The sequence below is a fragment of the Rhinoraja longicauda genome, chromosome 36, assembly GCF_053455715.1.
Source record: "Rhinoraja longicauda isolate Sanriku21f chromosome 36, sRhiLon1.1, whole genome shotgun sequence".
Taxonomy (NCBI): domain Eukaryota; kingdom Metazoa; phylum Chordata; class Chondrichthyes; order Rajiformes; family Arhynchobatidae; genus Rhinoraja; species Rhinoraja longicauda.
Window position 1 is genome coordinate 13,646,700 of NC_135988.1, and position 12,594 is coordinate 13,659,293.

At 46.6% G+C, this 12,594-nt stretch overlaps 1 protein-coding gene across 1 annotated transcript in view; it reads left to right on the plus strand.

Annotated features, from left to right (window-relative positions):
* The window catches only part of LOC144610286 (transcription factor COE2-like), a 249,166-nt gene that overhangs the window by 194,885 nt on the left and 41,687 nt on the right, over nucleotides 1-12,594 (plus strand). The window contains exon 13 of the mRNA XM_078428875.1: nucleotides 9,331-9,419. Within this exon, the coding sequence (XP_078285001.1) occupies nucleotides 9,331-9,419 (89 nt within the window). The remainder of the gene's footprint in view (nucleotides 1-9,330; nucleotides 9,420-12,594) is intronic.

Sequence of the window (12,594 nt, forward strand, 5' to 3'; positions counted from 1 at the left end):
TAAACAACTCCTCTTTCCTCTCCCTTTATAACTAATCCTATTAAGATGGTGCAATCCTTGCCACATTTTGGAGAAAGATTTTCCCAGATGGAAATTTTCCACAACACTTAATTGCAGTTTAAAAAAAAGTGACTAGGCATGAGAGATTGTTAATAACTGCACAAATCAAAAACAACAAAAAAAACGGCAGTTAGTGACTTCAACAAACCTAATTGCTCTGAGTAAATTGATCCCAGTGTGTAAGAAGATGGTCGAATGAGGGGGGGGGGGGGTTTGGTGGAGAGAAAAACATTGTGTGAGTGTAGGATTAATGCTAGGTGGTTGGCATGGAAACGGTGGGCTGAAGGGCCTATTTCCATGCTGTACAACTCAATGACGCATTCTTTCTGATCAAAGACAGGTAATCAAAAAGAGGTAAGACTTTAATCATTTGTTAAAACATAATGACATCTGGATTGGAATAGAAGTAGGCCAATTCGGTCCCTTGTGCCTGTTTTATCTTTTAATAAGTTCATGGCTGATCTCTCAACCTCAGGACAGCACTGTAGCATAGCTGGTAGAGTCGCTGCCTCACAGCGCCGGAGACCCGGGTTCGATCCTGACCTCGGGTGCTGACTGTGTGGAGTTTGCACGTTCCCCCCGTGAACGCATGGGTGCCCCGGTTTCTCCTCACATCCTAAAGACGTGCACGTTTATTGGCTAATTGTCCCTCTGTGAGTTGCTCCTAATGTGCAGGGGAGTGAATGCCAAAGTGGAATAACATAGAACTAATGTGAACGGTTGATCAATGTTGGCGTGGTTTTTATTTCACAAAATGGTGGAGTAACTCAGCAGGTCAGGCAGCATCTCAGGAGAGAAGGAATGGGTGACGTTTCGGGTCGAGACCCTTCGAGTGGACTCGGGCTGAAGGGATCGCTTCCATGCTGAAACTCTAAGCTACACTAACCTCGCCTCCGTTTCCCTGCACTAAGCCTATACCCCCTTCATTCCTTTAATATCTAAAAATCTATTGATCTCAGCCATGAATCTATTCAGGGGAACTGAGCCACCACAGCACACCAGGATAGATAATTACCAAGATTCCAACACCTACTGCTAAATAAATTATCCAGATTCAACATTAATGAATGGTTTCTTATTTTGAGATTTTTCTTTTTGCCAAAAATCCTCGCGGCAGCCATTTTAGGTCCCCTACCAAACTCCGCACTGCAGTATGTTTTAGTTTAGAGATTTGTTTAGAGATACAGCATGGAAACCGGCCCTTTGGCCCACTGAGTCCACCACGACAATCGATCACCCGTTCACACTAGTTCCGTGTTATTCCATCATCCCGTGCATCCGTTAGTACCCGTAGATCTCTAAAATCTAAAAAAAAATCTACACCTACACACTCGGGGCAATTTACAGAGGCCAATGATCCCACAAACCCGCAAGTCTCTGGGATGTGGGCAGCACCCGAGGTCAGGATCGAACCTGGGTTCTCTGGCGCTGCGAGGCAGCATTTCTACCAGCTGCACCACTGTTTCATTACAGTAAAACAAAGAGTACTTTCTGTGCTAAAAAAAAACGTGTACGCTCATTTTCCAGTGCTTGAAAGCTTGGGGAATTAGGCCGTATTCTTTGAACTAATGTAATCTCAGTTTTAAGGATTAGCTGGAAAAATCATGTAACTCCTCAAACCTGTTCTCCGTTATTAATTACATTTGTTCTCAGCCTCTCTATCTCACCCCACCAAATACCTCATGATTTGCTTGGTGCTGCAAACTGTATCATTCTCAATCCCAAATGTACCGCCCGGATGGGCACTTGAGTTGTGGAATTCTAGAGGCTCACATGTCCCTGACCAAAGATATCTCCGCCTGGTAGTCCTAAACCATTGTGCCGTGACTCTGAGACCATGGCCCTCAGTTTTAGACACCACTCAGGAGAAAATGCCTCCACGCATCTGTGCTGTCAAGCCCAGTTAGAATTTTATAGATTTCAATGAGATCACCACTCATTCTTCTAAACTCCAGAGAACAGGCTGTATTATTGCAAGCAATTTGTGCAGTATAATTTGAAGTGTTGGGAAGCAAAGACTGGAGCATAATGATAGTTTGGGGTTTTGTTCTGAAAGGCTTTAAAAAAAAAGCTGAGACGCAATTTTTTTTTTTGGAGCTAGAACTTGACTTGAAACCTTTTAAAAGATTCATGCACAGAGAACCGGGGATATGGAACATTGGAGAGTACTGCACATTGAGCCACAGAGCAAGGAAACAGGCCCTTCAGCCCACCAAATCCATGCTAACTTTCAAGCATCAAATTGGCGCAGCGGTAGAGTTGCTGCCTTGCAGCGCCAGAGACCCGGGTTCAATCCTGACTGTGTGTGATGTCTGCACGGAGTTTGTACGTTCTCCCCGTGACCGCGTGAGTTTTCCCCGGGTGCTCCGGTTTCCTCCTACACTCCAAAGACGTAAGAATTGTTCCTGGTGTGTAGGATACACGGAGTGTACGGGGATAGCTGATCGGCGCGGACTGGGTGGGCCAAAGTTCCTGTTTCCGCGCTGTATCTCTAAGACTGAAACTAAGTCTATGATTTAATTCATTCACTCAGAGGAGGTCCTGACGTGATCAACATTTATTGTGACTACTTCTCTCAGGAGTTAAGTGTCAACCACGTAGGTAAATCTAGAGTTACATTATGGCTGGATCAGTCACAGAGGGAACCCGACCCAAAATGATGTCTGTCAATTTTCCCCCACAGATTCATAAGGTCATAAGTGATAGAAGCAGAATTAGGCCATTCGGCCCATCAAGTCTACTCCACCATTAAATAGACAATAGACAATAGACAATAGGTGCAGGAGGAGGCCATTCGGCCCTTCGAGCCAGCACCGCCATTCAATGTGATCATGGCTGATCATTCTCAATCAGTACCCCGTTCCTGCCCTCTCCCCATACCCCCTGACTCCGCTATCCTTAAGAGCTCTATCTAGCTCTCTCTTGAATGCATTCAGAGAATTGGCCTCCACTGCCTTCTGAGGCAGAGAATTCCACAGATTCACAACTCTGACTGAAAACATTTTTCCTCATCTCAATTCTAAATGGCCTACCCCTTATTCTTAAACTGTGGCCCCTTGTTCTGGACTCCCCCAACATTGGGAACATGTTTCCTGCCTCTAACGTGTCCAACCCCTTAATAATCTTACATGTTTCGATAAGATCTCCTCTCATCCTTCTAAATTCCAGTGTATACAAGCCTAGTCGCTCCAGTTAAATGGTGGCTGATCTAATGCTACCCCTCAACCCCATTCTCCTGCCTTCTCCCTGTAACCCCTGACACCTGTACTAGAATCTGTCAAGCATCTATCTATCTCTACCTTAATAATATCCCCGGCCTTCAGTGGCAATAACTTCCACAGATTCACCACCCTCTGACTAAAGCCCGCTGAGTTCTTCCAGCACTCTGCATTTTGTTCACATCTCAGGTGGATTTTTACCTCTGATACAAACATTTTGTTTCAGACACTTTTAACAGCTTTCAACTTAGATTCTGCTGCTGCCAAGGTGGATTGGAAACTCAGGTCGAGAAAACAGAACATGCTGGAAACACTCAGCCTATCAGGCATCATCTGTGGAGAGAGAAACAATTAACGTTAACTTTGTGTCTCTTTCCACAGATGCTGACTGACCTGCTGAGACTTTCCAGCATATTTTGTCAGATTTTTTGTTGTCAGATTTGCACCATCTGCATTTAAAACATACATTAATTTTAACTCAGATCATTGGATTAATTGTTCAGGCTTTTGACTGTTCGTCCGTACCAATGAAGTTTCAGATAATGACCGTGTTGTTGTGATGCTTTGCACAAATGAAGGGCAGCACGGTGGCGTAGCGGTAGAGTTGCTGCCTTACAGCACCAGAGGCCCGGGTTCGATCCTGACTAAGGGTTCTGTCTGTACGGCGTTTGTACCTTCTCCCTGTGACCTGAGTGGTTTTCTCCAGGATCTCCAGTTTCCTCCCGCACTCCAAGTACGTACAGGTTTGCAGGTTAATTGGCTCTGGTGTAATTGGAAATTGTCCCTAGTGTGTGCAGGATAGTGTAAGTGAGCGGGGAATCGCTGGTCGGCGCGGGCTCGGTGGGCCGAAGTTTTCACGCGCAGTATCTGTGAACGCAAAACGGATGAAGATGAACTGCTTGGTGGCGTTCACTACCGGCAGAAGGATGGTCACATCGTGTCGAAGCACAGGCCGAGAAACCGTACCCTGAGCGTGTGCCGACAAGAAAGGGAGGCCAAGAAAGCAGAATGGAAAGTTGCAAGACCAAGAAGACACAATCGCTGCTTTGAGCAGTGTAAAACCTGAAATACTTTAAGCTCCACAATCAATCAATCCTATCAGGTTGCCTGGAAACAGTTTCCTGATCTTTGCTTTCTAGGGGTTAGTGAGAGAGGGGGGGGGGGGGAGAGAGGGGGGAGGGGGGAAGGTGAGGGCAGAAAGAGATGGATCTCCCTCTCTCCGCACACATTCCTCAGCCCAGCCACGCACCTTCCCCGGTTCTCGGAAGGGGTTAAATGTGGTTACCCATTTTCCACCTCTCTAATTTCCCACTGGAGCGCAGCAACAATTGTGCTGCAGAGCTCCATCTGCAAGCTGTACGCAGCAGAGGCAGTAATTTATTAGGACAATGGACCCGAGGAGCAGAACAGCACTAAACCCTCCCCCCTCCCTCCTCCCCTCACCTCAAGCACCACATGCTCGTGCTCCGGGGAGCCCTTTATCACCACTAGCTCTCCTGCAAGCATCTCAAACAGAATGATGAACGTTCTCTGATGATGTAATTGCCACTGGCATTTCCTCTCGCTGGTGAATTATTAAATTACTTGCAAGGATATATTTCTCGGTAACATTAAAATCACCACCTGGAGAATTGTTGGAAATTGTTAGCAAGTTCTTAATGAATAGTCTTCCCTCGCTTGGCTTTCCGTCCATCTTCTCCCTCCGAAGTTCGAGCAACTTTTACGTCGTGTGCAGCAAAACAAAAAATGGCTTAACACTTCAGGAATTTGCCGTTTCCACAGGAAGCCTCGGATTCTTGCTGCGGGATTATTTTTTTTTGGTGGGGGGTGGGGGGGGGGGGAAAGGCAGGAGTTTTTATACTGTCGGTGTGCGTGGGTTGTTGCAAAAGGAAGGAGAAGGCCTGGGGCCAGGGGGTGCTGACTTCCTCACTCCCAAATACGGGCAACGTCACCGCCCCGCGCCCCATGTGACCTCGCCCAGCCAGCGGCCACGTGCTCCCGCTCCACCAATGGCGGCTGCCATTGGTGGAGCGGGAGCACGTGGCTGCTGGCTGGGTGAGGTCATGTGGGGCGCGGGGCGGTGACGTCACACTTTGTCCCTTATTTGGGAGTGAGGAAGTTGGCAACCCCTACCGGTATGGGATAAGGGCGGTCCCCTATGGGACAAACTAGTTTAGCCCAAAATACGGGATGTCCCGGCTAATGCGGGACAGTTGGCGACCTTACCTGGGGCCGAAAATCCTTACGGCATTTTGTGCTGGAAAATCTGAGGCGCCAACCTCGGGCTGGGTTGGCTGATCCAGTTGGCTCATTATATCGGCTCCACCCGCGCTGAGAAAGTTCCTCTGTCCCTCTCTTCCCCCCCCCCCCCCCCCCTTCCCAGTTCTCCCTCTATCTTCCTGTGTCCACCTATATCCTTCCTTTGTCCCGCCCACCTGACATCACTCTGAAGAATGGTCTCGACCCGAAACGTCACCCATTCCTTCTCTCCTGAGATGCTGCCTGACCTGCTGAGTTACTCCAGCATTTTGTGAAATAAATACCTTCGGTGAGAGAGGGATATTAGATCAGTTCCGTTTATTGTCGCGTGTGCCGCGGTGCAGTGAAAAGCTTTTTGTCGCGCGCTATCCAATCAGCGGAAAGACAATTCATGATTGCCATTGAGCCGTCCACAGTGTGCAGATACATGATAAAGGGAATAACGTTTAGTGCAAGGTAAAGCCAGTAAAGTCCGATCAAAGATAGCCCTATAGTAGTTCAGGACCCATCCCTAGTTGTCGTAGGATGGTTCAGTTGCCCGAAAACAGGCGGGGAAGAAATTGGCCCTGAATCTGGAGGTGCGCAGTTTCACACGTCTATACCTTTTGCCCAATGGGAAAAGGTATCCCCGGAATGATCCCAGGAATGAGAACCGTTTCCAATGAATGCCATACAGGGGTTCCCCCTCGGTCAGGGGTAATGGGGCAAAGGCAGGAGAGAGGGAAAAATAGATTAGTCATGGCGGAATAGATTTGATGGGGCGAATGTCCTAATTCTGCTCCTAGAACTTAGAACGTAAGTCTTATGCACATATGAACTACAATCAATAGACAATGGACAATAAACAATAGACAATAGGTGCAGGAGGCCATTCGGCCCTTTGAGTCAGCACCGCCATTCAATGTGATCATGGCTGATCATTCTCAATCAGTACCCCGTTCCTGCCTTCTCCCCATACCCCCTGACTCCGCTATCCTTAAGAGCTCTATCTAGCTCTCTCTTGAATGCATTCAGAGAATTGGCCTCCACTGCCTTCTGAGGCAGTGGAGAACAGGTAGGAACTTGGTTATCTTGTATCTTGTATCTTGTGATCATCACTTCCCAAGAGCCTAGGGACTATACTGGAAGTATCCTATACCTACTAGGGACAATTTTTACATTTACCAAGCCAATTAACCTGTATGTCTTTGGAGTGTGGGAGGAAACCGAAGGCAGCAACTCTACCGCTGTGCCACCGTGACCGATTGTACGCTACAATCCTTGCTCAGATGCTAACCTCTGGTCACTCGGTCACAATCATTCATTATAAGTTGGTTGAAGATGAGGCGTTGAGGAACAAATGGCTTTTTCCTCTTCCTAGAGAGTTGTTGGACTCCATCAGCCGTGACTTTCTGCTCCGCGTTAAACTTCACAGAGTCTGCTTTCCCTCCAGAGGCTCATCAGAAGAGCAGATTGACTTTCGAGTGTAGTAACAATGGTGGGATGCACTGTTGGAACCGCCATCTTTCTGATCGGACACTACACAAAAGCCATTTCTGCTCTTTGTGGGATAGGAAATATCCCCGATCGTTATATTGATGAGCAGTGGAGTATGCATTAGTGTGCTGGTCAATATTAAGCCCTAACGCAGCAGCGTGAAACATCAGATGATCTGCTCAGGATTATGTTGGTCTTCGTTGCTTGCAAATCGGTTCCTGTTTTTTTCCTGCCTTACAACTTTGACTGCACTTGAAAGTACTCGTGTAGAAAGGAACTGCAGATACCAGTTTACACCGAAGATAGGCACAAAGTGCTGGAGTTACTCAACGGGCCAACAGGCAGCATCTCTGGAGAAAAGGGATGGGTGACTGTTTGGGCTCGGACCCTTTTTCAGCCTGAAGTAATAATAATAATAATAATGCATTACATTTATATAGCGCTTTTCATATACTCAAAGACGCTTTACAGGGATTTAGAGAACATAGGGAAGTGAATAAATAGATAAATAAGTAAACGAACAGAGAAAGGAGACAGAAGGTGAGGTGACCTTCAGTGGTTGAAGGCAGTACTGAACAGGTGAGACTTCAGTGATGTTTTGAATGTGGTGAGTGTGGAGGAGTCTCTGACGGTTTGGGGTAGTGAGTTCCATAGGGTGGGAGCAGCCATCCTTTATCTCCAGAGATGCTACCTGAACCCCCTGAATGACTCCAGTACTTTGTGTCTTTCTTCAATGTCCTTTGGTTGTTTGTAAAGTTCATCGGTATGTCCTGTAGGAAACAGGAGGGACTCTGTGGCAATGTAAGTACTCGTTGTGATAGTGCCTTTAGTCCAGAACAAGGGGCCACAGTTTAAAAATGTTCCCGATGATGGGGGCATCCAGAACCAGGGGTCACAGTTTAAGAATAAGGGGTAGGCCATTTAGGACTGAGATGAGGAAAAACTTTTTCACCCAGAGTTGTGAACCTGTGGAATTCTCCGTCACAGAAGGCAGTGGAGGCCAAATCACTGGATGTTTTCAAGAGAGAGTTAGGGCTAACGGAATCAAAGAGATATGGGGAGAAAGCACAAACGGGGTACTGATATTGGATGATCAACCACGATCATATTGAATGACAGTGCTGGCTTGAAGGGCCGAATGGCCTACTCCTGCACCTATTTTATATGTTTCTATGTTTACCTACTGAGTTACAACTGACAACTAACGCACACCTCCAGATTCAGGGGCAGTTTCTTCCCAGCTGTTATCAGGCAACTGAACCATCCTACTACAACCAGAGAGCAGTGCTGAACTACTATCTACCTCATTGGTGACCCTCGGACTATCTTTGATCGGACTTTACTGGTTTTACCATGAACTAAACGTTATTCCCTTATCTTGTATCTGTACTCTGCAAATGGCTCGATTGTAATCGTGTATTGTCTTTCCGCTGACTGGTTAGAACGCAACAAAAGCTTTTCACTGTAACTCGGTACACGTGACAATAAACTAAACCGAAAAGACCTTAGATTGGCATTAATAAATTAGAGACTTTTCGGGTGGAGACCCTTCTTCAGACTGGAGAAGGGTCTCGATCGAAAACGTCACCCATTCCTTCTCTCCAGCGATGCTGCCTGCCCCGCTGAGTTACTCCAACTTTTTGTGTCCATCTTTGGTTTAAAACAATATATATATGACATATATATACAGACACACACACATACACACATATATATATGCATACACACACATATCATATATATCATATTATTCATATTTATGTGTGTGTGTGTGTGTATGTATATATGTGATATCTGTATATATATATATATATATATATACATATATCATATATATACACATATATACACACACACACATACACCCCCCCCCCCCCACACACACACACACACACACATATATATAATTATATTTTATATATATCACCTGTGTTGGTATTTTCTAACAGAACTTTAGTTCAATTTTCTACCTGTTGGCTAACATTGAAGTGTCCCAGAGGCTAATATCATTCAACGTGTTAAGCACAGAAGTTCACTTCAAATCTGATCATCGCAAATTATAAATGCCAAAATGATTGGGGGTTTTGGCGATACCAGGCCGCTGGTCTGGTCCAGGTACACCACCGAACCTCCTGCAACTGATCGTCCGCCACCTCCTTTGATCCGGACAAAATTCCGAGATCTTTTGGGACGTGCGTCTGTGTCCTGAAACAGTTCATTGTTTACTTCCTTGTCAATTGTTAATTCCTTGTTCAATCGTTTCAATCTCCCAATCTTTCTGGAGCTAATCTGGTCAATTTCTCACTTGGTCCCACAGCCCTGAATGAGCCGACAATAGACTATGGATTCCAGAGGCTGCAGAAGGTCATCCCAAGGCACCCCGGTGACCCAGAAAGACTAGCAAAGGTCAGTAGAACAACGCTGAGCATGCGTGCGATGTGTGGAGCTCTGAGCATAACATAGCAGGCATAACATAGCTGTGTGATGAAGGGTCTCGACGCGAAACGTCACCTATTCCTTTTCCTCAGAGATGCTGTCTGACCCGCTGAGTTGCTCCAGCATTTTGTGTCTATCTTCGGTGTAAACCAGTATCTGCAGCTCCTTCTTACACAGAGCAGGCATACACCATCGTGTTTACAAGTTCACAAGTTATAGGAGTAGAATTAGGCCATTTGGCCCTTCGAGTCCACTCCGCTAATCAATCATGGCCGATCTCTGCCTCCTAATGCCAATTTCCTGCCTTCTTCCCGTTACCCTTGACACCCGTTCTAATCAAGAATTTGTCCATCTCTGCCTTAAAAATATCCACTGACTTTTGGCCTCCACAGCCCTCTATGGCAATGAGTTCCGTAGATTAACTACCCTCTGACCAAAGAAGTTCCTCCTCCCCTCCTTTCCAAAAGAGCGCCCTTTAATTCTGAGGCTGTGACCTCTGGTCCTAGACTCTCCCACCGGTGGAAACATCCTCTCCACATCCACTCTATCTATGCCTTTCATTATTCTGTAAGTTACAATGAGCCCCCCCCCCCCCCCCCCCCTCAACCTTCTAAACTCAACGTTACTGTGGAAGCTGAGGTGTCCGACAGGCAAATGCTTTTTTTTATTTTGCCACAGTCTGCTCCTCTATTGCAAGCTCTGACCTGGAGCCATGGGTCATTCTTCACATTGGAACCATTCAGTGTTTGACCATGAAAGACATCATATGCACAGTTGTGCAGGAAAATAACTGCAGATGCTGGTACAAATCGAAGGTATCACAAAATGCCAGAGTAACTCAGCGGGTCAGGCAGCATCTCTGGAGAGAAGGAATGGGTGATGTTTTGGGTCGAGACCCTTCAGACTGCACAGTTTGTCGCACGCAATTTGGAAATAAACAACTGCAGATGCCGGTTTACAAAAAAAAGGCCACAAAGTGCAGGAGTAACTCGGCGGGTCAGGCAGCATCTCTGGAGAATAAGGATGGGTGACGTTTCAGGCCAGGATCTTCAGACTGGGTGACTTTTTTTTACATTCAGGACCCTTCTTCAGCCTGAAACGTCACCTATCCATGTTCTCCAGAGATGCTGCCTGACCTGTTGAATTACTCTAGCACTCTGTGAAACGTCACCTATCCATGTTCTCCACAGATGCTGCCTGACCTGTTGAATTACTCCAGCACTCTGTGTGTCCCTCACGTGATGTCTACCCACGCATATGCCATGCCCACAAACACGCACACAGGTGCACACATGTCATACACACACACGCACACCTCACACACAAACACACACACAGCCACCCTGCATGCACACACATACATGAATGCCACACACACACATACACCCTACATGCATATACACACACACACTCAAACGCACACACATATATTCTCGCACACACACCCTACATGCACACACTCTCTCACACACACACACTCACTCTCACACACACACCCTACATGCACATGCACACATACACTCTCTCTCACACACGCACTCTTACACACACTCACTCTGACACACACACACACACACTCTCACACACATACTCTTACACACACTCACTCTGACACACACACACTCTCTCACACACACACTCTTACACACACTCACTCTGACACACACACACTCACACTCTCACACACACTCACACACTGTCACACTCTCACACACACTTACACACACTCACTCTGACATACACACACTCTCTCACACGCACACTCTTACACACACTCACTCTGACACACACACACTCACACTCTCACACACACACACACACTGTCACACTCTCACACACACACTCTTACACACACTCACTCTGACATACATACACTCTCTCACACGCACACTCTTACACGCACTCACTCTGACACACACACACACACACTCTCTCACACACACACTCTTGCACTCACACACATGCACATATACATTCACACACGGCTCAGTATCAGTTTCGCAGATGCTGGGAGAGCAAGCATTGAACCATACAACCTGACCAAATGGAGTTACAATCAGAGGAACTGGGTGGGGGAGATGTGCATTTTATTTCCCTTTGCAATCAGCAAAGTGTTCCTGTCTCCATGCAGAGCCACAGAGAAGAGGTTTGTTTCAATCACAGAAGCTCATTAAGAAGCCTTTGAGGTCCAGCACCTGTGTGTTTCAGCACTGCGGACAGTTCTAGTCTGCAGGTCATTGCCAGCAAAGACACAAAATGTTGGAGTAACTCAGCATCTCTGGAGAAAGGGAATAGGTGACGTTTCGGGTTGAGATCCGTCTTCATTCTGGGGAATGGTCTCACCCGAATCGTCACCTATTCCTTCTCTCCAGAGATGCTGCCTGACCCGCTGAGTTACTCCAGCTTTTTGCTCCAGCTATCTTCGGTAGACAGTGGCTTAGATTAGACAGTCACATAGATACGGTAGACAGTCAGAACCTTTTCCCAGCATGGAACTGTCCAACACGAGTGGGCTTAGCTATCAGGTGAGAGGGGGAAATGTTCTATGGAGACTTGTGGGGCAAGTTATTTTACACAGAGAGTGGTGGGGGGGGGGGGGGGGGTGAAACACATTGCCTGGGCAGTGGTGGAAACAGGTATGATAGTGACCTTTAAGAGACTTTTAGATAGCCATATGGAAGTGCAAGGAATAGAGGGATCATGTACAGGCAGATGAGATCAGTTCAAGTTGACATCATGTTTGGCACAAACATTGTGGGCCGAAGGGCCTTGTTCCTGCTGTAATATTCTATGTTCTATGTTGTTTGTTCTAATTTCTAAGCGGAGAAGGAAAGTCATTCTGGCCTGGAAACTCTCTTTAAAGCATGGGATCAGAGAGGGAAGAAAATGAGATGAGACTCGGACTGAGGGCAGTGGCTTTGAAACACCATAGTTACTGTATATTGTGTATGGTGACCAGTCCTCTGTGCTACAGATTCAACCATTCTGTGACACAATTCATATCCAGTCACTAGTGTTAAAAGTATTACCCTGAACATATTTAGACCTGTATGGTAGTGTAGGGCAGCAAATTAATGTTCTGGCCAACATGTCCCATTTAAACTATCCCTCCCTGCCTGCATTTGACCCATATCCCTCTAAATCT